The following is a 25,156-nucleotide window of genomic DNA, read 5'->3' as shown; positions in this document are numbered from 1 at the left end:
AAAAATTTTTTATCACTGCATTGTCTCTAATAATAATTTAATCGATCAATGTGCAGCCAGTGTCCGGTCAGGCGACCCCTGGTAGATTGTTTCCAAAGGAGGAGCTATGAGTAATAATAATAATCTAATCAAGGGGTCGGGAACCTTTTTGGCTGAGAGAGCCATGAAAGCCAAATATTTTAAAATGTATTTCCGTGGGAGTCGTATAATATTTTTAACATCGAATACAACTATCAGGTTCAAACACTGATGACATCTATTAAACAGACAAGAAGGAAGGCGTGGCGCAGTGGGGAGAGTGGCCGTGCGCAACCCGAGCGTCCCTGGTTCAATTCCCACCTAGTACCAACCTCGTCACGTCCGTTGTGTCCTGAGCAAGACACTTCACCCTTGCTCCTGATGTGTGCTGGTTGGCGCCTTGCATGGCAGCTCCCTCCATCAGTGTGTGAATGTGTGTGTGAATGGGTAAATGTGGAAGTAATGTCAAAGCGCTTTGAGTACCTTGAAGGTAGAAAAGCGCTATACAAGTACAACCCATTTAATTAAACAGAGACTGGATTCAATTTAGCTCAATGAGGAGAAACCCGTAGACCTGTACCCTTGTACAGTGTCGTCCCACGCTCTGACAAGAGAATTCTACGCCTCCTCTTTCATTTGGACTTTCCCAGATTACAACAACAATGTTATTCTTTTTAATAACATTGTTATTCAGAAGCTAACCAATGATAAATAAAATACTTTTGACCCTTAATGCGACTTCTTGAACAGGTGCGGTAGAAACGGATGGATGGACTAAAAATGCATGAGAATGTTTTATATTTTGAACGTTATTTTTACCACGGTGATTACCAGCGGATTTATTAATTATTTATCATGTTAAGCAACGTCAGCTACGATTTATCTGAGAGTCAGATGCAGTCATCAAAAGAGCCACATCTGGCTCGAGAGCCATAGGTTCCCTACCCCTGATCTAATCTATCCATTTATCCATCCATTTTCTACTGCTTATCCTTCTAGAGGTCAGAGGCACTCGGGCAGAAGGCAGACTGCATACTCCCTGGACAAGTCGCCATCTCATTATCCAATTTGAATCTAATCTAATAATCAATGATGAGTTCATTTGATTTTTGGAATATGTGCCGGGCCAAATACAACTTTGAACACATGTGCCTTTTGGGCAAGATAGAAAAAGTTATTTTGATTCAGAAGCTGAAAACGTCTATTACGTCTTTGAGCTTGTTACCTTGAGCTTCCTCTGAGTCCTGCTCCAGCTGTTGGATGTCTTCTGTTATTTGACCGGTCCTGTCCTTGATCTCCAACAGCCTGAGCACAAACGCACACACACACAAACACATCAAAGACCATAATCAGGACAGTCTGACTGGTTACTAATCAGTTTAGTTCAAGTCATTTACTCAGGAGGTGATTTACAAAATCTACATACTGTCTGTCCATGCTGGCAATTTCCTGATTGTCTTCTTTCACCTGGAAAACAAATCATGAAGGCATGTGACGATTACTTCAATATGAGCACTTCCATGTAGGTTTGTACAATTAAAAAAGTTTGACGAAAACACTGCACATTAAGAGTGTACAGGATATGTATTTGTGAACTGATTTTTTGGTATGGAACTTTCTGGTCGGTTCACATTGAAAGTAAGGGACAGGAAGCGTGACACACGTACGCATTAAACAAAGAGAGTGTAGTCCATCCTTTGGCTAGGAGGAGTCATGGCTAGCAATAGTAGAAAGGACAATATGGAGTCTGAACCTTTGGTTAAAGGTAGGGATGGGCCGAGTGGTTAGTGTCCGCCCTGAAATCGGTAGGTTGTGAGTTCAAACCCAGGCCGAGTCATACCAAAGACTATAACAACGGGACCCATTACCTCCCTGCTTGGCTGTTAGAATAATTATGTATATATTATCACACTAACTTTAGTATCCTTAAAGTCTGTTGCTTTAGTTATTAGCCATTGTGCTCAAGTTAGACTTTTTCTAATCTATGCTAGAACAAAACTTCTTGTCTGAGGGGTGGCCTCAGCCAAAGATGTTATCTTTTTTTTAGCCTGCTAACAGCCAAGGACTTCAAGGACCTCAACGAAGATAAGATGACAGCACGCAGACGAGACAGAGACTTTAAGGACCTCAACGAAGATAAGATGACAACACGCAGACGAAGCGGGGACAAAGCGAAATCACAAGGCCCCCAGCCCATTCCGTCACGTACTGTGCGTCCTGGACCTGCTTTGCATAATATATGTGACCACTCCTCTGTTGACTATGGAACTCTGAATAAAAAGGACGCGAGAGCTGAACCATAGAGCGTAGGGCGAGATTGTGACTAAGTGTTCAGCGCCATGCGTTCTCCTCATGAGCTATATTGAACTGTGTCTCTGCTTGGTTCCTTGGCTCTTGTCTGATTAATAAATGTCATCGGTGTTTGAACCTGACATTGGCACTCAGCATCAATGGTTGGAACTGGGGGTTGATTCCCGGGTGAACAAGGAGATGGGTCAAATGCAGAGAACCCATTTTACCACACCAAGTGTGTGTGTGACAATCATTGGTACTTTAACTTTAATGCTGCACCTGTACTGTAGAGGTTTACTTTGACAGTCACACAACACTGCAGCAACTACCACTAACTGGTAATAATGGCCAACAATTCAACAAACTGAACAAATCATATAATCCCACAAAAGCCCGTTTGTGGACAAAGAAAGAAAAAGCCACCGAAACGTGTTCAATTGCTTGATTAACTACTGCGTTCAGCAAGAACACGTAGTTCCAGTCAATCCCGCGGACAGCAGCGAATGCTTCTCACCGTCGCTGACACACAGGCTGTTTTTTAAAAGCACACACTCATGAACTTCTGTCATTAAAAATTTCAAAACTTGGACAGGGCAAAAACTCCTACAATATACTTACATGTTTACATTGTTTATGTTTTGATTTAAACATTGAAAATGAATGCTGATAAAGCTTGTGCTTTATTTTTATTTTTATGTTCATGGTACATAATGTTGCTGTTAAAAATTGTAGAGTTAAAGTACCACTGATAGTCACACACACATTAGGTGTGGTGAAATTAATTTGGTGACATGAACCCCAGTTTCAACCCTTGATGTTGAGTGCCAAGCAGGGAGGCCCACTTTTGTAGTCTTTGGTATGACACAGCGAGGGTTCAAACTCACAAACTACCGATCTCACGGCGGACACCCTAACCACAAGGCCACTGAGTACATACTTTGATTATGGCATGGCAGCACACCCCAGCCCTTCATACTGAATGCTTTAAAATTGTAAAATAAAAACCAAAACATACATAAATATGGATGATTTATCCATCCATCCATTTTCTACCGCTTATTCCCTTTTGGGGTCGCGGGGGGCGCTGGCGCCTATCTCAGCTACAATCGGGCAGAAGGCGGGGTACACCCTGGACAAGTCGCCACCTCATCGCAGGGCCAACACAGATAGACAGACAACATTTTAGTGTTGCCAATCAACCTATCCCCAGGTGCATGTCTTTGGAAGTGGGAGGAAGCCGGAGTACCCGGAGGGAACCCACGCATTTACGGGGAGAACATGAAAACTCCACACAGAAAGATCCCGAGCCTGGATTTGAACCCAGGACTGCAGGAACTTTGTATTGTGAGGCAGACGCACTAACCCCTCTGCCACCGTGAAGCCCATGGATGATTTAAATTTTTCTAAAATTAAAAATTGTAATATTTGTCATTTATCTGATTTATTGGTTAAAATCCATCAGCGTCACATTTTGGTATTATTTTGGATGTATGTGAACCATGTGAAAGTTGTTTTGTGATAAATATCTATAATATCATTGTTACAGATAATAAAACCAACCTGTTTCAATAGTTTCTCTCTTTCCTCTTGTGGTGTGCTGAAGTTCTTTTGCTCGGCCTCCATGGTGTCCCGCTTTGCCTCCAGTGTTGACAAAGTCTTGTGGAGCCGAACCACTTCCTGTTTAATCTGCGAGTGGGCCAGCTCCTGCACGAAAAGGAAAGAACAAAAACACATTATTCTTTTGCGACAGTTTGCGATGCGTCCAACATCACTTCCATGGCTGCCTGACTCTGAAAAAAAAAAATGGGCATCACCATTTTCTTGCTACAAATTTATATTGAAATTCTTTAGGAACTATTATTTTCCCACACTTACAATACCTATTGTACACACCACACAATGATTGTATGACTATTATTGTTGTCCTTAAAGTCCTCGTCTTGTTCTGATTGAAATGAACGTTCTATAGTTTTTATGGTGTTCTTCATGAGAGGGCTTTAATAGAAAAAAATGAAAATAATCCATCCAGTCAAAACATGGAACACTTGCTCACTCAGCATGCACATACTACTTTAAGTCAATGAATTACTGCAATTGCTTCTCCTGCAACCCTCACAAGTCAGTGGTCATGTCTACTATATTTATTTTCTGCTTCTCTTATAACAAACTCACCGCTTCGTATTCCTCCTTCCTGGTGACCAGAGCATCTTGTTCTTCTTGAAGTAGCGAAAGCTCCTGTGACATTAAAACCAAATGACAGGGATAGAAACTTTCTGTGTTTACAAATATGATCATGTATGACAACAATAGTCAACTATTTTACATTTCAATAAGAACAGTAGCATGGAGCCTTTAAGTACATAAAACAAACAATGTTGTTAATTTTCTTTCAATATAGTGATACTGCTATGTCATCAAGTCATTTGTAATAAAATAGGCCTTTGTGTTTTTTTGCATTATTACAGGGGTCGGGAACCTTTTTGGTTGTGAGAGCCATTTAAGCCAAATATTTTAAAATGTATTTCCGTGAGAGCCATATAATATTTTTTAACATTGAATACCACTAAATGTCTGCATTTTTAAGTAAGACTAACATTTATAGAGTATAATATGTCACAAACTCGCGTGGCAGCAGTAGTGGCGACCCCAAGAAGCAGGAACCAGGAGAGCGAAGAGCAGGTAAGATGTTTTTAATATCATCAACAGAGGAGAATGAAGCAGTCTTGCATGTAGAGTTCTAAACAATAGTCAATCTTTGAACCATGAGGAGCGCGTGAGAAAAGCATAAATAGAAACATGCTGATTGGCAGCAGGTGTGGACCAGCTGCCAATCAACAGCAGGTGAGGGAAAATAACACAGCGCCCAGTGGCACAAGCAGGAAATGGAAACAAAATAAGAGCACTGATAGGAAGTAAATACAAAACAAAGAAGCACAAATGGAAATTAAGTGACAGATCTTCACATAATAAGTCTGTTATTCTTTTTTAATAACATTGTTATTCAGAAGCTCATCGATGATAAAAAAAAAATACTCCTTACCATCAATGCGACTTATTGAACAGGTGCGGTAGAAAACAGGTGGATGGATTAAAATGTATGAGAATGTTTTATATTTTGAACGTTATTTTTAACACTGTTATTACCAGCATAATTATTCATTACTTATCATGTTAAGCAATGTCAGCTAAGATTTATCTGAGAGCCAGATGCAGTCAACAAAAGAGCCACATCTGGCTCGAGAGCCATAGGTTCCCTACCCCTGCATTATTAGAATAAACATTTCAGCCTTTTCTCTTTACATTATGCTTTTTGCTCTATTTTTACATTTTATCCATAGAAGATGGAATTTATTTTTTTTAAATAAATTTGCATAAACAAAAAAAAATGTTTAACATTGTCATTACTGGTTATTGTCTCTAAAATTTAAAAACAAAGATGAATAAGGCTTTGGAATAAGGCTGTAACATACCAAAATGCGGAAAAAGTGAAGTGCCGGATGCACTGTTCTTTTGACAACTCTAGTGAGCATAACAGTAAATCCTGCACTACTGTATTTTGAAACTGATATTGAAAGATAAAGACCTGTAGTAGCTCCTCATTGGCTGTTGTCATGGTGAAGTACTTCTCCTGCTTTGCTGTTGGCATGGACTGGATGATCTCGTCAGCAACACGCCTCTCCTTCTTGATTTCCTCTTCAACGGCTCTGATGGCCTCCTCCCTCCTGCAGTGCAGAGACACAACAGGAAACATGTTATGAAAGGTTTCAGATTACACTCATTAAAGTGCAGAAAGGGAAGTATACCGTACATTCACCGGAGCACCTGGACTGTCTAAGAAATAATAATTTTGTTTATCCGTTAACTTTATTTATGTGAACAAATGTTTGGTGACAATGCGGCAAAGAAAAGTAATGGAAGCGGAAATTAACATCATAAAAGTATGGACAACACACGCTTATCAATATTGGCCCTAATTTTGGACACGGTCGCTCGACTATCACAACCATCATGTATTTGGTAGTCGCTCCAGGATTTTACAGGCTTGTCTGCGATTATTGTGACCGAAAATGTCTGAATTAGAAAAATACATTGAGATGTTTTGAGACTTATTGAGGGCGACTTGTCCAGGGTGTAACCCGCCTTCCGCCCGAATGCAGCTGAGAAAGGCTCCAGCACCCCCAGCGTTCCCGAATGGGAGAAGCGGTAAAAAATAGATGGATGAATGTTTACAATAACTATTAATCAACTTGTGAGTTTATACATTTGTTGTCAGTGTTTGAAGCATTACTGAATATAGTCTGGTCTATTCAATACAATTTTGAATAGACCGTATGTATTTACAAATGCTGGTTTTATACCACACAGACTTGGAAAAGTAGACATGAGATGGCAGTAAAATCATATACTCACTGTACACTTACTGTACTATCTTCATTTATTATAACTAATGATAGTAGTAAATAATAATAAATTCAGAAACACTTTGATTGATTGATTGGTACTTTTATGAGTAGATTGCACAGTTTTCAGTACATATTCTGTACAATTGACCACTAAATGGTAACACCCGAATAGGTTTTTCCACGTTAATCAATTCATCGTACACCACCAAGGGCTTGCGTATTGTCCGTTGTCTGCTCTGTCTGCCAGAAGTTGCAAACATTTTCTATGAATGTTTTATGCTTGAAAAATATTTGACCATCTTACTCATTTATTTTAAAACACTTTTACCTCTGCATGTTAGGAGCATTTGTGAACTGTTGAGAGTGAATTATAGTGTTAATGTTTGTTGATTATTGAGAGACAATGACAGATAATAAACATATTTCAAAATGTCATGTAAATGCTGCGTCTTTGCTAGGTCAGCATTAAAAAGGAAAATATATTCTCAATTATCATACCCAGAAGGTCTAGCACTGTAGACATGAACATGCATTATGTAGAGTTACACACAGGACTACAATTGTACAATAGTTGGTATATTATTCACATTGTTGTCCCATGACGGTGACCAAAAGTTTCGGGCATTAGACAAAATTGCAAGGCGAGGATTGATTACATTTGTGTGAATGAGTGTGATAGCGAATTTGCAACTTTTGGAGGGACTGATCACGGATAAATATTACCATAAAACATTACCAGTATATTATGAAAGCAAAAGTAACTAATAAGCAGCATTGTGGTTTCATTATTGAGATGGAAAAGTTGCTATAACAGGAAGAGAAGAATCAATCCCAGTGTGTTGTATTTAGCGTTTTTATTATTGTATACAGACTTCGGACTAAACTAAATTTAGACTTGCAATGAGTCATAGGACCTGAACTTGTTCATAACTGGAGGACCACCTGTATCCACTGAATATGATGACAGTGATGGTTGGGTGTGTAAGTAATGGCAACAGTTTTATTAACGTTGCTTGTTGCTGCACTGTGACATGAAGAGCTAAAAATGGAATGGAATAAAGACTGACTTTATCAAACATCCGTTTAAAAGCAGTAAAACCTTGCATGTCAGCTTTCAGATTTTACAACAAGGATCAAAGGTCTTTTGTTGCTCTGGTTGCACCTGCTGACGGGTGTCATTCACAATACTCCTGCTCACAGAACATAAAGGTATGTGATTTTTCTTCATATTTAATATCTAGTTCAAGATCGAGTTAAACTATTATCAGTGAGCTATTTACAAACAATGTCAGACGACACATATTTGCAACACTTATTTCATAGAAATTTTAGGCAACTCCTATTATGTGTTTTCAAATTACATTATTGTTTGCCCTTGTCACATTGTACACATTTGGGATGCCTACCATAACCTGAGACCAGCAAAGGGTAGTAAAAAGACAGACAAACTGAGTATGTTTTGCTGCCTCATTTTGGTGCCAAATGAACAGTTAATTTAGTGGCACTGAACTGAGGCTGGATGAGTTTCTGTCAAAATTCCATTAGGGTGAGAAATTCACCCACAAATATGAGCATCTAACTAAATTACTCAAGGCTTGAAAGGTTGCTGGTTTTGCTGTGATGAATATTATAGTTACAGTATGTATTTGTTGAGGTTGTTTTGCCTGTCAGTTAGTTATAGGAGTTAGTTTGTTGGTTAGTAACATAGCTCAAAAAGTTATTGGCAAATTTTAATGAAACATTTGGGAAATGTCATAAATGGAATAAGGAACAGGTGATTACATAATAGCGGGTATCTGTATCATCACTACTACAGTTGCGGTTACTTTGCGAGGCTGAACTTGCTCCTTCACAGAGACAAAGATAGTGGATGATATAACCAGAGGGTTCACTCAGTTTTTCTTTCATTCCGTAATGGAACAAACACGCTCAGGTGCTGAGACCATTCCAAGGAGTGAATTAACCTTCTTACAGCCTGTTTAGAAGCGACAGACGAAAGAACTAACATTAATTTAATGTATCCTTCCATTAGTTATCTCCGTAATTAAACGCTGTATTTTTTCTGTCTGTTAGTTAGCAGCATAGTTCAAAAAGTTACAAACACATTTTGATTGAACTTTCAGAAAATGTCAGAAATGGGATAATGATTTTGGGGGTTATCCGGATCACTGTTTGGACTCAGGATTTTTTTAGTTTTTTTAAGAATTCTTTACTTTTTGAAGATAGCACCTGGCTGATATCTGCGCTCGCCAAGTGTTTTTCTAATTATGAGTATTTGTCATTTCAATTTAATTGATTTGAAAAGTTTGAATTTTATTTCAAATTGGATCGGCTGTTGGATGTTGATTTTGAATTATAGGAAGTGAAATAAAATAGATTGCAATTCAGAGAAATTCATTTAATCAAGGTAAACATGTTCAATTTAAAAGTCAACATATATTACCTGTTTTATAGAAGAGGCGTTTATTCATAAATTACATTGAAAAACGTGTGCTGTGATTATTACATGAGGTTCATAGTAGTAATATTTCTGTGAAATATGCCACATAGTCATGGATGGAATGTAATATAAAGCATGATTCTGGATTACATCTTAATTATCCATTACAAATCCATAAAATTTTAAATTCTACTTCTCTCAATAAAATTGGAATTAAATGTAATTTTACTTGCAACCTCAATTCAAATTAATGGACTTGAATTAAAATTTGAATTCAGAATTTTGCACAAATCTGCAATTTTCTGTGATTTTTTTTTGCATCTTGGTGAATTTATCACTTTGTTATAATGTTATTAATTGCACAGAATTATTTAAATAACTACCAATACATTTTCTGTTCAATCTTTGTATGTCACAAAATTCTGTAATGTTTTTGGATAAGATTTGTACATTTTTTAAAGTAGAGTTAAGTAAGGTCCGAACACTGTTTAAACACCTGCAGTGTTTTTCTAAAGAATCAAGTTGGTAGTAATGTTGGATAATGTGTAAACAATACCCAACCTTACTTCTAGTGGCAATAACGTGTTTATCTTGCTTCCTCTCAGGGCGGAATTATGGGCCGGTCAATGCAGCCTCTCCAGCTGCTGTGCTTGGTCACCGTAGTGGCAATAATTACAAAGAATAACTGTGCTGAAGTTGAAGATGAAGGACTTGTAAGATCATTCCGTCTTTGATTTCATTTTTAAATGTGTCCTATTGAAATAGTTTGAAAATTCTGCCATGGTCTTAACCCGTGTTTCCCAGCCTTTATTGAGCCAAGGCACATGCTTTACTTTGAATAAAACTCAAAACACTTGTATGAATGGTACAGGCGGAGGTTAATTACTTACCTCAGGGCATTCAATCGATCGCAAATGTTTGGTTTGTCTTAGAAGACGTTATGCCTCTCATCTGAGTAGGCTTCATCAGTTGGTGCTCACAGACATAGATTGGTCAGATCTCGTTTAGCGGCTAGTGCCAAAACCCCAAATGTTTATACTTCAAAACCAGGAGTGTGTGCCTGGGCAAGGATGGTTTCTCAAAAACAACTGTTTTGATGCAAACGAGCAATCCTACTGTCACAGCCAACGACAGTCGTTGTAGTGTAATTTCCCCTCGTTAGCATTGAGGTATTGTGTGGCAGAACGATGGCTGTGGATCGACTACTACAGTCCAAAATAATCGGAATCCCCCGTGTAAGCATTCTATTTAGTTGTAAACACATGGCACAAATGGCTTTCTGGTAACCTTCCGTGACCTGAATGTTTCTAACTCCTGTTATTTGTAAAGGCTAAATTGCAGAGTCTTTTAGGAATGGTTGAAAGGATAGTGTTGTATGTGGAAGACGGGTGGTGTCGCAGACTGTCTTCTGTCCAGGGATGGTTTTTCGTACAATCTGTCCTCCCTGTCCAGAATCTGTACAATCAGGTTCTCAATGGAATGCTGTTTTTTCCTGAGGTGCAGGTACGTAGCTGAGTCTTGGCCTGAAGAGTTTGACCGTCTATGCTTAGTGGTTGAATTGTTTCCCCAATATATGAATCAGTGCATTCATCATTACACTGGATAGCATACACCAGAATGTCCTTGTGGGTTTGGGGTGTCCGGTCTTTAGGATGTACTAGTCTGTCTCAGGGTGTTGCCTGGTTTGAAGTGTACTAGGATGTTATGTTGGTTAAAAATGGTTTCTCAGATAGACCTGATACATATGGAATAATTATATTCATGCGTCTGTCACCTTGTTCCTCCTCATCCAATCCAATCCAATCCACTTTATTTATATAGCACATTTAAACAACAATAACGTTTCCAAAGTGCTGCACAGCCATGTTAAAAACAATATTAAAAAAACAAAAAAAAACAATATTATGCTCCGCCAATGACTGAATAAAAACAAAAAATAAATAAACATAAAACCAATTAAAAACAATATAAATACAAATATGATTAAAAACTATTTTAAAGGGTAAAATCAATTAAAACAGTAAAATAGAAATCAAAGTGTATAAAAAACACAGAGGACAACAGACGACAGAGGACCACACAACTCACGTAGTGTTAAAAGCCAAAGAATAAAAGTGGGTCTTAAGACGAGACTTAAAACACTCCACTGTGGGAGCAGTTTGAACATGGAGCGGCAGAGTGTTCCAGAGCTTAGGGCTGACCACAGAGAAGGCCCTGTCTCCCCTGATCTTAAGTCTGGTCTTGGGCACCACGAGCTGGAGCTGGCTCTCGGACCTCAAAGCGCGCGCAGGAATGTAAATTTGGATGAGGTCCGAGATATATTGAGGTGCCAGTCCATGTAAAGATTTAAAAACAAACAGCAATGTTTTAAAACCAATTCTAAAATGAACAGGGAGCCAGTGCAAACTCTGAAGAATTGGGGTTATCTGCTGGCGTTTCCTGGCCCCTGTTAAAAGTCGTGCTGCCGCGTTCTGGACTAACTGCAACCGGGAGAGAGCTTTTTGGCTAATGCCAGCATAAAGTGCATTGCAGTAGTCCAGGCGACTTGAAATGAAAGCATGCACGACTTGTTCAAAAAGGTTAAAAGATAAAAACGGTTTAACCTTTACTAAAAGACGAAGGTGATAAAAACACGATTTTAAAACGCCATTGACTTGTTTGTCTAGTTTAAAATCGCTGTCTATAGTGACGCCAAGGCTGGTTACTTTGGGACCCACATAATTTTGCAATGGTCCCAAGTCAGTGAGGGCCGGACCAAAAACTAAAATTTCCGTTTTTCCCTCATTCATTATTGAAAAATTCTGGGCTAACCAAGCCTTGACGTCGCATGGACATCTACTCTGTTCTTGTCATTTCTGGACCTGGAGGTACTTTTCACAAAAGACCAGTTAGGTAACCACAGGTTTTGAGAGCTTACCTCAAATGCCTATGCTCTTTCTCTTTGGCCTGTGAGCTTGTAGGAACATTATCAGCTTTGTGTTGTCGGGTTCTGGTAACGCCTAGTTCGTGTTTCAGTGGGTGGTGTGAGTAAAAAAGTAGGTATTGATCAGTATGTGTGGGTTTTCGGTAACCCTGACATGGAGGCCCCCGTTTGGATATCAGTCCAAAAAAGGCAACTTACTCTCTTTGACATCCTCACGGGTGAACTTTTTGTTTTGTCCACCGAGTTAATGTGCTCAGCGAAGGCTTGCACTTCTTGGTTTCTAAATTTGCACCCATGTATCATCCACATATCTGTACCAATGACTTGGTGCTGTTCCCATAAAAGAGCTCAGAGCTCTCTTTCTCTTCCATGTTCTCCATGTAAAGATTTGCTACGGTTGAGGTGATCCCATGGCACAACCATGTTTTTGTCCGTAAAATGTTTCAATGAATTGAAAGTAGTGGTGTTAAGGCAAAGTTCCAGCAAAAGACTAATCTGTTCTGAGTTTAGTGTGGATCTATCCTGTAAGGTGTGATCACCTAGTAGACGCTGCCTCACTGTGTCTATTGCATTCTGGGTTGGAATACAGGTGAACAGAGAGGTGACATCAAATGAAACTATAGTTTAATTCCTATGCAGTTTTAGATCTCTAATGTTAGTTACAAAATCAACTGAGTTTTGCAAACCGGAGATGCGAAGATGTTGGCCAAATACTTAGCAATATTGTATGTCACAAAGCTAATGCTGCTGACAATGGGTTTGAGGGGAGCCCCATCTTTGTATATTTTTGGAATGGATTCTTGTGTGTATAATCGATAATACAATGCCCGGTTGATGATTAGATTTGACCAATCTAAGTCTATGACTAGATCTGACCAATCTAACTCTAGGAGCATGAACTGATGAAGCCTAATCGGATGAGAGGCTAAACCTCTTCTAAGACAAACCAAACAGTCCAGTTGCGATCGATTGAATGCCCTGAGATTACAATGACCTGGATGAATGAGAACATTTATAGACACATTAATTACTTACCTTCTACCATCTAGTCGATGAGCATTGTTCTGCTTAACTATAAACATTGCTGTCATATATAAAGAAAGATACAGTAGATTTTTTAAATAACTTTTTTAGACCGGTTAAGTGAAATCAAATAACCTGAGGAATTCTCCTCACGACACATTAATGTGCCGCAACACAGTGGTTGAGAATCACAGCTCTTAACTATCAATCTGTGCATCATTTGGCAGGTTGAAAACTTAACCAACAAGCTTCTGACGGCTATCCCTCCTAACAGCTGCAATTCCTCTGTTACTAAACTGGTGATGGAGGGGAATCAGATTACTCTCTCCAAAGAAGACAGACTATCCCTGGCCAGTTATTCCCAACTGATGGAGCTCTACCTAGATGCCAACAAAGTGGACAAAATACCAGTCACGTACTTCATGGTTGTACCAAACCTCAGGGTGCTGTCACTGTCTAGGAACCAAATCAACAGGTAAATAGGGTGTGTGTCAATCTTCGCACACTTAGGACATGATTTTAAAAACACATTTGAACTTCATAGTGCGCAAAGCTGATTTACTAAACTTGTGCGCTGAGGACTGTGTTAAATGAGCAAAAGTAATTCGAGAGGGTCCCTGGAAATTTCAGTGGATCCCCACTAAAAGGGTCTGTTTGCACAATTTACGTGGATGTCGACAGGGTGCTAACTTTCAAATTTGTTTTAAGCATTACTTTAAATCCAGCCCTTTTTACGTCTTCCTGCGTGCAAAGACGTAACTACGTCCGTACGTGCACACAAATTAGCTTTGTGTTGTCAGCTAATGATAGTGATCTGGATAGCTAATGTTAGCAATCACTGAATGCATATTCTATCATAACAACAACATAAATCCAAATTATTAGTTGTTTCTCTTGGACTGCTCTTGTGTATGAGACAGCGGTGAGGGACAAGTGCCAGACTAACTTCTCGGCCCGACGAGCAGTTTTTATTCAATGTAATGTATAATTGTGAAAACCATAAACCCTTTGAAATTATATACAGTGTGTTCTGTCAAACCACAAATGGTAACATACGCTAGCCGGTAGTCTTCTTGTTACATTTTTTATGATACTTTTTCAAAATATTGGCTCCAGCAACCCCCCGCGACAACAAAAAAGGGACAATCGGTGGGAAATGGATGGATGGATGGACATTTTTTTGATGGTGGTATGGAATAATACGGTTATAATTAACGGATGGATTAATATAGGTTGAAATGTATCTAAAATTAAACAAAACTAAAATTTCGAGAAGAAAAATGTCATTTAAACATCATATACACAATTCAAATAAAATAGCATTTTGGATCTCTGTACTTCTCCTTACATCCGTGTACCACTCCGTACAGGGGCTTTTTAAAAAGTCATAAATTTTACTTTTTGAAACCAATACAGATAATTTCCGATTACATTTTAAACCACTTATCGGCCGATAATATTGGCAGTCCGATATTATCAGATATCACCAAAAAAATATATATCAATAAAAGTGCTGATTTTAACATGTAAAACATTCTAAACCACATTATATGTTCCTGTTTTGTTGTGACAATGAAAATGTTACAGTGCATGAAATGGTCATCTGAAAAGGGCAGATATACTGTATGTACAGTGCATCCAAACAGTATTCACAGCACTTCACTTTTTCCACATTTTTGTATGTTACAGCCTTATTTTAAAATTGAATAAATTAATTATACACAAGATACCCCAAAATTACAATGTGAAATTGTTTTTAGACACTTTTGTAAATTTACTGAAAATATTCACAGCCTTTGTTATGAAGCTCAAAAGTGAGCTCAGGGGCATCCTGTTTATGCTAATCATTCTTAAAATGTTCCCACAGCTTAACTGTAGTCCACTTGAAGTAATTTCAGTTGGTTGGACATGATTTGGAAAGGCCGACACCTGTCTTTGTATAAGGCCCCACACTTTTTCAAATAATAATACATAATAAGTATACAAGGTGACCAAAAAAAAGAACCCACCATTTTTTTTTTTTATGAATCATCTCTCTATTCCCCTCCTTATTAAGAGTACTTTTACCTTAGAGTAATATGACTGGAATAAAAGTATAAAGTTGTCAACAAAATAATTCATTGAGTAAGAGAGTAAGCATTATTTCATGAAAAAAAACAACTACTCAATTAGTAACTTCTAATTGATGTATTAGCTATTTTTTAATGGTTCTTGGACTACTACAGAAGTTGGTGTATGTTTGTGTGTCTCTATGTGTGTGGATGTGTGTAAAACATATAAATGCAACATGCTAGCGGGGTGTATAATATAGCCAAGAGTCATAGATGCATGGCATTCTGGGTAAGTGTTATGTTGCATTTATAATGTGTTACAGAGCCAATGTTCTCCCGAAATGTGTTTGGTGTGGGTTCACAGAGTGTGGTGCAAATTAGTAAGAGTGTTAAAGTTGTTTTATATATATATATATATATATCACAACCATCAGTGTGATCTGTATGACTGTGGAACAAGACCCCTGGTTTATACATAGTAAAACCAAGTTGGAAGGGAATGAATTCTTACTGGGTGAAAGTTAAACATTTCTGCAGACATAAATTGCGCATAGTCTAAATGTTCTTTTTCCCAGTTCCTAGTTAAGTTGTGCAGCCTTGTATGATGTCATGTAAATTTTTACAGACAGTAAGTTTCCATGCAGTAAATGATTCTGATGTGTCAAATAATTCAATACTTTTCCATTTTCTGACTACTAACCAAATATTAGCGATGTTGGTATTATAAGCCCTGATGCAGACAGACTATTTTTAGCTGCAGATTCATAACACATAGCAAGTAGCCCCCTGCTGTCTTACTGTGAGCTGGCAGCGACATCTGGCTGCTACTGCAACATTTCAACTTGGCTCATCAAAGTTATTCTAGATTATAAATCATGCGTTTCATCTTCGTAGGATTTAGCCATAAATCTAGAAGTTGTTCATCTGTTTCAATTTATACCCCGAGACAAACAACCGAAGACAGTGTCTGCAGAGACTTCTCCGTGTTAAGCCTTCGTGTGCATCATGATTAATTCTTCATATAAACAGGAACATATGGACGTCCTATCAGTCGTCATCAAAGTAAGAGCAGACATGGTACATTAAGCTATTGTTTCATTATGTTTGTAGTTTGTATTTGTTGCTCAGCTCTTAGCAAAACTGCGACATGATGCTTAGTGTTTCACTAAAGCTGGATCTGTTTAGCAAAGGTTCTAAAACTTGTAGCTCCATCCATCCATCCATTTTCTAGCGCTTGTCCCTTTTGGGGGTTTCGGTGAGTGCTGGAGCCTATCTCAGCTGCATTTGGGCGGAAGGCGGGGTACACCCTGGACAAGTCGCCACCTTGTAGCTCATCCTCTTTATATTCAGGATCAACAATGTAAGTTTCTGGATCATCATTTTTACCAAAATAATCATTGTTGGCTCTCACAAAGTCTGCATGCTTTGCATTGTTGTTGGTGGGAAAGGGGTTTGCGGTCCCTACCTCTGTGTCATGCGATCATGTAACTGGCTGACTAATTATCTCTCAAAATGGCTCGGGAATCTCCATGAGATTGATACTATTTTGATGATATTTATTTACTTGCAAACCTTGGAAGTCTTTCAGTGTCACACATCAGATATATATGATAGGTTCAACATAGAGGCAACTTGTTTTTCCACTCTACTGGTACTTTATGATCCTCAGAGACATATAAGCTCACTATTAGTGAACTATTTGACTATTTACTGTTTGTACAAATAGCAGTGAATTATGTGTCAATACCTTTGTCTAAATTGTTTATTTAGGACATTTAATACCTACATCACTAAATAAAGTATAAATAACAATATTGTTGTGGATGATATGAATGAATAAGGTAAATGCTTTCTTGAAGTCACATGATTTACCACTACCGTATTTCCTTGAATAGCCGCCGGGGCGGGCGCTAATTAATTTAAACCCTCTTCTCACTCCTGCGCTTACCAATGGCATGCAGTAAAAAATTGAGTGCGATAAAAATAAAAATTAATTAAAAAAAATTCTGCAGCCGCGGCCCGGTGGTTGGGGACTACTGCTCTACAACATGTCATCGCGCCCACCTTTACACCATGCTATCTGCGTGCCGTCCGGACGCATGCTTTTCGCTGCTTTTCATACGAGATTGTGATGTATACTTGCTCAACAGCCATACCTTTTACACTGATGGTTGTGATACAAACAACTTTAACACTCTTACTAATATGCGCCACACTCTGTAACCCACACCAAACACATTTCTGCAGAACATCGGCTCTGTAACACATTATAAACGCAACATAATAATTACCCAGAATGCCATGCATCCATGACTCTTGGCTATATTATTCACGCGCCCCCAACCCCACCCACCTCAACCGACGCACGGAGAAGGGGGGGGGGGGGGGGGTTGTTGGTGCTAGCGGGGTGTATAATATAGCCAAGAGTCATAGATGCATGGCATTCTGGGTAAGTGCATTTATAATGTGTTACAGAGCCAATGTTCTCCCGAAATGTGTTTGGTGTGGGTCCACAGAGTGTGGCGCATATTAGTAAGAGTGTTAAAGTTGTTTTATATCACAACCATCAGTGTGATCTGTATGGCTGTGGAACAAGACCCCTGGTTTATACATAGTAAAAGCAAAAAAAGAGTCCTCATCCATTTTGAAAAAGACGACAGGGGAAGCATCACTCGTGACGTCACTAATTTGACCCGGCGGTAAAAGTAAGCGTGTGCTAATAAATTTGAGGAGCGAGTTTGACCTGGCAGTAATTCAAGGCAGGCGCATATTACATGCCCGGCGGTAATTCAAGGAAATACGGTATTTATTATTGTTGTCGAAACATACACACAGTATTTTTACTCTTTGTTTTTCATTGTGTAATTATAAAACTTTTTGTGTCAAAATACGTTTGTCAGGAGGTTTCTATTCATCGGTTCTCTCCATCAACCAGGATGTGCTGGCATCATGTCACATAATTAATGTGTCTTCTTTGAGAACATTCAGACACTTATTAATAAACAACTAATGTTTTATATCATCCTATACCTCAACCAAATTTACTTTTTTCAGCTTATATATCTGTACTTTCTGTCGTGTGACAGTGCCCGCTGGAAAAAGGCTCGCTGACTAGCCAGATGAATGCGTACGTCTTCAGCAGTAATCAATAGATAATAACTATGATGTAAATAAATGTAGTGCTCTGTTTTAAACTCAGTGTAACTGAATAAAAGTATCATTTTTTTCACAAAAACACTCAAGTAAATATATGCTACATTAGAACTACTTTGACAAGTACAATTTATCCAAACAATTCTGTAAATGTTAATGTGTAAATATAGTATATTTTACCCACCTCTGCCAACTAATAAAGGTAAAAGTGATGTTAAATGTTAATTTACTGTATATGTATTTCAAAAAGTTTTCTGCCTATAAAACTATAATCTCTATAAAATAAGTTTTGTTCATATGTTTGGATGTCATTAACTGATCAAAGATATTCGCATTATTTCTTAGGTGGAAAAAATGCTTTAGCTTTGCTAGACCTTCTGGAACGGATTCACGAACAAACCTGAACTATCACTGAAATCAATTTTCCCTCCAATTTTTCATATGCGTGGGCAAACGCCGAAACTCCTTGAGCATTCAGTGGTGCACATGTGAGCGACGGCAGACGTGCACACTGTTATGCGCTTATTTTTTTATCCGATTTTGTTCAAGGCCTAGATTTGCCGTGCGCAGAGGACGTGTGAGCAATGTGCAATTGCACAGGAACGTTGACTATAATGTGCATTTACCCTGTCTGCAATTACATTTGGGTTGTGTTACAGCCTAGAAGCACAGTCCTTCTCTGGCCTTTATGCCCTGAAGATGATGAACCTATCCTACAACCAATTGACACATCTCCCTGCTCAACTATTCAGAGGGCTTAATAATCTACAGGTAAACACTCTTTTACTGCAGTACTTGGATCCGAAGAGGAGTACAGTACTGTAAAAAAAAGTGTCAGGTCAGGCCACCAGTAGCTTTGTGCATTATAACTTTGTAAAACAGTAAGTAGTAATATAGTTGAAAATATGACATGTATAACACAAAAAAAGGGGGTGCATGGGCCAAAGAAGAAAAAATATCCATTGGCAAGCTGGTAGTATATTTATTAGTGACCTTACAACTTGTTTTGCTGTTATTTAATAGTTAAATAATAAAATAGCATTGCTTTAACAAAGTATACACAAACAAAAGTATATTTGTCATTTAAGGTACAGCTATTGAAACCATTAATACATGATTCTAATATATTCTGCTCCCTATTAGGTGGTGGACCTGCAGGACAACCCGTGGAATTGTTCCTGTCCATTTTTGAGCCACTTTGAAGAAATAAGAGCAGCCATCAGTAATTATCTCAATTTAATAATTAATAACTTATGCTACTGAAGTACGTTACAAATGTAGCAATAACAAAAGCTAACCACAATGCCAACTTTCTCATGACTAGGGCTGGGTAAAGTGATCGATTTTGTCGATCATTGATTGATATATTTTACATTTTGTAATATCAATTCACAAGGAAAAATAGAACCTTAGAGCAAAATGTAATTAAAAACATTTGTATGCAGGACAACACTTAAAACATTTAGAACATCAGTAGAAGGAATTAAATTATGGAATTAATTGAGTAAAAAATCAAACAGTGTATTGATATGATCCATTTTAGGAAACTGTTCAAACTCAAAGTGTTTACATTTACAAATTACAAAGGAAGAACCATTATAAACATTCTGAATGTATTGATAATCTTATTTATCTCACCATATTAAATACAACTTACTTCAACAATTATAATTGCTTTATTTTTAATGATATTATTTATGGAGTATATTGTGAATAAATTGAGAAAAGGAAGTGAACAAAAGCATTAACAATTGCTATCTAAAGGCCTACTGAAACCCACTACTACAAACCACGCAGTCTGATAGTTTATATATCAATGATGAAATATTAAAATTGCAACACATGCCTATACGGACGGTTTAGTTGACTAGATTGCAATTTTAAATTTCCCGCGGAGTTTCTTGTTGAAAACGTCGCGGAATGATGAGGCGTGCGCGTGACGTCACCGACTGTCAGGAAATATTAGCTCGGCACCAGTTACGGCTAAAAGTCGTCTCTTTTCATCGCATAATCACACAGTAATTTGGACATCTGTGTTGCTGAATCTTTTGCAATTTGTTCAATTAATAATGGAGACTATAAAGAACAATGCTTTTGGTGGAAAGCGGTGTATTGCAGCTGCCTTTAGCACCGAGACACAGCCAGTGTTTCTTTGTTTTTAACACAGAGCGGTCAAGCGAACATGTTTTATCTACGTCAACTAGCATGTTTTTGGATGGGAAAATTGTGATATGTATCTTACCGGAGACATCATTGGATTATTCATCCTCCTGCAGTAGATGTTTAAAAGGCAGCTGTGAGCTTGGCTCCTCAACATCTCTCTGAGACACTGCGTGTTCACCGCAGCCATCCGACCTCAAGGTATGTCTTTACAATCTCACTAAAACACTATTAAAACAATAAGCAGATAAAGGATCTTCCAGAATTATCCTAGTAAATGTGTCTAACTACATCTGAAACGCTCACACTGCCACCGCCCGGAGTCGTCGCTTTTTATTTTATTTTATTATCTTTTTGTTTTTCTAGTCCTTTGCTATCAATATCATCATCCACAAATCTTTCATCCTCGCTCAAATTAATGGGGAAATTGCCGTTTTCTCGGTCCAAAATCTCTTGGTGCTGGAGGCTCCCATTAAAAACAATATGAGGACGTGAGGAGTCCTCTTCCTTGTGACGTCATCGTCTGCGACTTCCGGTAAAGGCGAGGCTTTTTTATCAGCACCAAAAGTTGCGAACTTTATCGTCGATGTTCTCTACTAAATCCTTTCAGCAAAAATATGGCAATATCGCGAAATGATCAAGTATGACACATAGAATGGACTTGCTATCCCCGTTTAAATAAGAAAATCTAATTTCAGTAGGCCTTTAATGGAAAGGGGTAGGATTAAATAGGGTCTGCTTCTTTCTACTCCTTTTCAAAGATGTTAGAAAGCAAAACTGGATATTGTTATGTATAATGTTGTAATTACACTTTCACTTGTAATTCCTTTCTTAGGTCAAAAATTGAACTTTTGAGACATAAAGGGGAAGACAGTTGTTTCCTTGTCTCACACAAAGATGGTGGATGATGGGCAAAATTCCCCCAAAAGTGAAGTTTTCCTGGCTACTGTCAAGTTACACAGCATTAAAATATGCACTCAGTGACTTCCTGTTCAGTGCAAAGTAAGCTTTGAAATAGAAGCTTTGGGCAGTATTAACCTGGGTTTAGCAACTAACACCACGCATCAGTTTTTTCTTTTTTTGACTGTTAGTCATCAGAAGAAATGTTTGCGCATTTACTCTGTTGTATAAATGCTGGAAAGCAAACATTTTGGCAACTAATGCATGTTAACTGTTAGCATGCTAACTTTGTAGCTCCTTTTGCATGTACATACCTCAGAGACACATGTTGGTCCTTTACGCAGGATAACGTTAGCATGCATGCTAGTTATATTTTCCAAACTAATTTTACAAGTACGGTATGTACCTCAGAGTCAAAAAGGTTATTTTGAATATCTTATGTATTGTTTACAAATGCTAACTGTTAGCATGTGTAAAGTACCAAAATATTAATAGATAATCAAATATAAAATTAAAATAAAGCTAGCATGATACACTATATTTCCAAAGTTATTTGGCCACCTGATTTGACTCACATATGAACTTAAAGTGACATCCCATGGTTCTGTGTACAGAACATAAGTCAAAATAAGTTTCGGCTTACACTGTTCTATAGGAACGAAACTTGTTTGTAACCCGAGGATCATCTGTAATCAATTAATTTGATCCGGAAGAGGCACTGTAGAGTTCAGTTTTTGAGCTTGCGGCCTGAAGAAAAAAATATATGATGTCAACTAAAATATTTAACTGCTATGGGCAACATTATTCTGCTAAATATCTTCTTGACAACCATTTATGTTTTGCATTAGATTGATATTTTCTTTTCTGAATATGTAACTCTAATAAAAGTAACACAAATGTCCACTACAAGGAGGTTGGTTCTCAGGAACATACTATATATATACATTAAAACAGGAGTTCAGAACATTTAGATAACGCTTCTTTGATCATATTAAAAAATAATAATTTGTTTTTTGTGTCTGAATGCACAGGACGGCCAAATACAAAATGTGCTTCACCGGCGCAACGTGCTGGAATGGATCTTTTTGAGGCAATGGCTCAGTGCTATCCAACATCACTGACCTACTCCGCTCCAGATGCAATACACACAACCAGTGGCGTTAAACAATCAAAGCTGGAAACCACATTGCCAAATACGATGCTGACTTCCAGCCAGAACAGTTTCAACATCGGTAATGTGCATTTCATATTAATGTGTGTATGCATCAGTAAAACCCAACTAAACTGTCTTCAATCCCAATTAGACCAAAAGCCTGTTTCTGGAAACACGTGGAAATTTACAGCATGCGTTGCAGCCTTGGCACTGACTACATCTGTTCTCATCGTGTGCGCCATCAAAGGCCCCTCGTGGTATCGGCTCTTCCACAACTACCGGCATCGACATCTGCGCCAAGAAGAGAACGAAGACGGCCACGGAGCCTCCAGCATTTACTCAGAGACTGGGAGATACATGAACCAGAAGACGTTCATCTTTGACCGTCATGGGTCCGAGGAGGAAGAGGATGTGCACTACTTTGAGGATCCTTACATAAAGGCAGTGGGCTAACCTAAATAAAGTTAAATCTGTACATACTACTCAGGTCACATATATTGACAACACATTTATGTCGACCAACTCATCAAGTCCCAGTCCACAATAAAATTTTAATACTAAAAAGTGTCTGCTTAAGTTGACATAACGTACAGATTTAACCTAAATAAAGTTAAATCTGTACATACTACTCAGGTCACATATATTGACAACACATTTATGTCGACCAACTCATCAAGTCCCAGTCCACAATAACATTTTAATACTAAAAAGTGTCTGCTTAAGTTGACATAACGTACAACTTTTCATGTTGACATGTGTTTCATGAAGTATTTTTGTAATATCATCATTATTATCACCAAGAAGCAACATGACATGTCTCAGTGACTTCCTGTTCAGTGCAAAGTAAGTTTTGAAATAAAAGCTTTGGCAGTATTAACCTGGGTTTAGCAACTAACACCATGCATTGGTTTTCTTTTCTTTTTTTAACTGATAGTCATCAGAAGAAATGTTTGCGTATTTACTTTGTTGTGTAAATGCTGGACAGCAAACATTTTGGCACCTAATGCATGCTAACTGTTAGCATGCTAACTTTGTACCTCTTTTGCATGTACATACCTCAGAGACATATGTTGGTACTTAATGTATGCTAATGTTAGCATGCATGCTAGTTATTTTTTACTCATTTTAAAGGTTCCGTACGTGCCTCAGAGTTAAATATGTTATTTTGAATATCTTGCATATTGTTTACAAATGCTAACCTTTAGCATGTGTAAAGTACCAAAATCCATCCATCCATCCATTTCCTACCGCTTATTCCCTTTCGGGGTCGCGGGGGGCGCTGGCGCCTATCTAAATAATCAAATATAAAATCAAAATAAAGCTAACACGATACACTATATTGCCAAAGGTATTTGGCCACCTGCCTTGACTCACATATGAACTTAAAGTGCCATACCATTCCTAACCCATAGGGTTCAATATGATGTCGGTCCACCTTTTGCAGCTATTACAGCTTCAGCTCTTCTGGGAAGGAATTTTCGACCATTCTTCCAAAAGCGCATTGGTGAGGTCACACACTGATGTTGGTCGAGAATGCCTGGCTCTCTCATCTCCGTTCTAACTCATCTCAAAGGTGTTCTATTGGGTTCAGGCCAGTCAAGTTCATCCACACCAGACTCTGTCGTCCATGTCTTTATGGACCTTGCTTTGTGCACTGGTGCACAGTCATGTTGGAAGAGGAAGGGCCTCGCGCCAAACTGTTCCCACAAGGTTGGGAGCATGGAATTGTCTAAAATGGTTTGGTATTCTGGAGCATTCAAAGTTCCTTTCACTGGAACTAAGGGGCCAAGGACAACTCCTGAAAAACAACCGAACACCATAATTCCTCCTCCACCAAATTTCACACTCGACACAATGCAGTGCGGAATGCACCGTTCTCCTGGCAACCTCCAAACCCAGACTCGTCCATCAGATTGCCAGATGGAAAAGCGTGATTCATCACTCCAGAGTACGCGTCTCCACTGCTCTCGAGTCCAGTGGCGACGTGCTTTACACCAGTGGTCCCCAACCTTTTTGTATCTGCGGACCGGTCAACGCTTAATAATTTGTCCCGCGTCCTGGGGGGGGGGTCCTTTTTTTTTCTTTTTTTTTTTTTCTTTATCATGAAAAAGGGACGTTTTTGTCATGAAAAAGGGAGATTTTTGTGGTTGGTGCACTATTTGTAAGTGTATATTGTGTTTTTTATGTTGATTTAAAAAAAATATATTTTTTTTTTTTTTTTTTTTTTTAAGAAAAAATTATTCTGCGGCCCGGTACCAATCGGGCCACGGCCCGGTGGTTGGGGACCACTGCTTTACACCACTGCATCCGACGCTTTACATTGGACTTGGTGAAGTATGGCTTAGATTCAGCTGCTCTGCCATGGAAACCCGTTCCATGAAGCTCTCTGCGTACTGTACGTGGGCTGATTGGAAGGCCACATGAAATTTGGAGCTCTGTAGAGACTGACTGTGCAGAATGTCGGCGACCTCTTTGCACTATGCACTTCAACATCCGCTTATCCCTCTCTGTCAGTTTACGTGGCCTACCACTTTGTGGCTGAGTTGCTGTTGTTTCCAAACTATTCCATTTTCTTATAATAAAGCCGACAGTTGATTTTGGAATATTTAGGAGTGAAGTAATTTCACGAATGGATTTGTT

The 25,156-nt window shown here is 38.4% G+C and overlaps 2 protein-coding genes across 3 annotated transcripts in view; one reads left to right on the top strand and one right to left on the bottom strand.

The window, feature by feature from the left end:
* Nucleotides 1–25,156, bottom strand: part of ift74 (intraflagellar transport 74) — an 80,935-nt gene that overhangs the window by 21,517 nt on the left and 34,262 nt on the right. For both annotated transcript variants that reach the window (XM_061922171.1, XM_061922169.1), the window contains exons 9-13: nt 5,894–6,032; nt 4,483–4,545; nt 3,871–4,014; nt 1,445–1,485; nt 1,244–1,323 (exon numbers count right to left, since the gene is read on the bottom strand). In XM_061922171.1, the coding sequence (XP_061778155.1) occupies nt 1,244–1,323; nt 1,445–1,485; nt 3,871–4,014; nt 4,483–4,545; nt 5,894–6,032 (467 nt within the window). The remainder of the gene's footprint in view (nt 1–1,243; nt 1,324–1,444; nt 1,486–3,870; nt 4,015–4,482; nt 4,546–5,893; nt 6,033–25,156) is intronic.
* Nucleotides 7,847–23,411, top strand: LOC133569660 (leucine-rich repeat-containing protein 19-like). The gene is made up of 7 exons (XM_061922168.1): nt 7,847–7,922; nt 9,759–9,866; nt 13,327–13,574; nt 18,963–19,074; nt 19,447–19,525; nt 22,395–22,595; nt 22,668–23,411. Exons 2-7 carry the CDS (start codon nt 9,768–9,770, stop codon nt 22,967–22,969), a joined length of 1,041 nt encoding a protein of 346 aa, XP_061778152.1. The 5' UTR covers nt 7,847–7,922; nt 9,759–9,767; the 3' UTR covers nt 22,970–23,411.

The sequence above is a fragment of the Nerophis ophidion genome, linkage group LG15, assembly GCF_033978795.1.
Source record: "Nerophis ophidion isolate RoL-2023_Sa linkage group LG15, RoL_Noph_v1.0, whole genome shotgun sequence".
Taxonomy (NCBI): domain Eukaryota; kingdom Metazoa; phylum Chordata; class Actinopteri; order Syngnathiformes; family Syngnathidae; genus Nerophis; species Nerophis ophidion.
Note: the sequence above shows the minus strand (reverse complement) of the source record. Positions and strands in the feature narration are given on the sequence as shown.

What these genes read in the sequence shown, in the direction of transcription:
- LOC133569660 (XM_061922168.1), top strand. Translation starts at nt 9,768, where the DNA reads ATGGGCCGGTCAATGCAGCCTCTCCAGCTGCTGTGCTTGGTCACCGTA. An exon ending in AAGTTGAAGATGAAGGACTT is followed by an intron (nt 9,867 to 13,326) that starts GTAAGATCATTC and finishes ATCATTTGGCAG; the next exon opens with GTTGAAAACTTAACCAACAA. An exon ending in GAGGGCTTAATAATCTACAG is followed by an intron (nt 19,075 to 19,446) that starts GTAAACACTCTT and finishes GCTCCCTATTAG; the next exon opens with GTGGTGGACCTGCAGGACAA.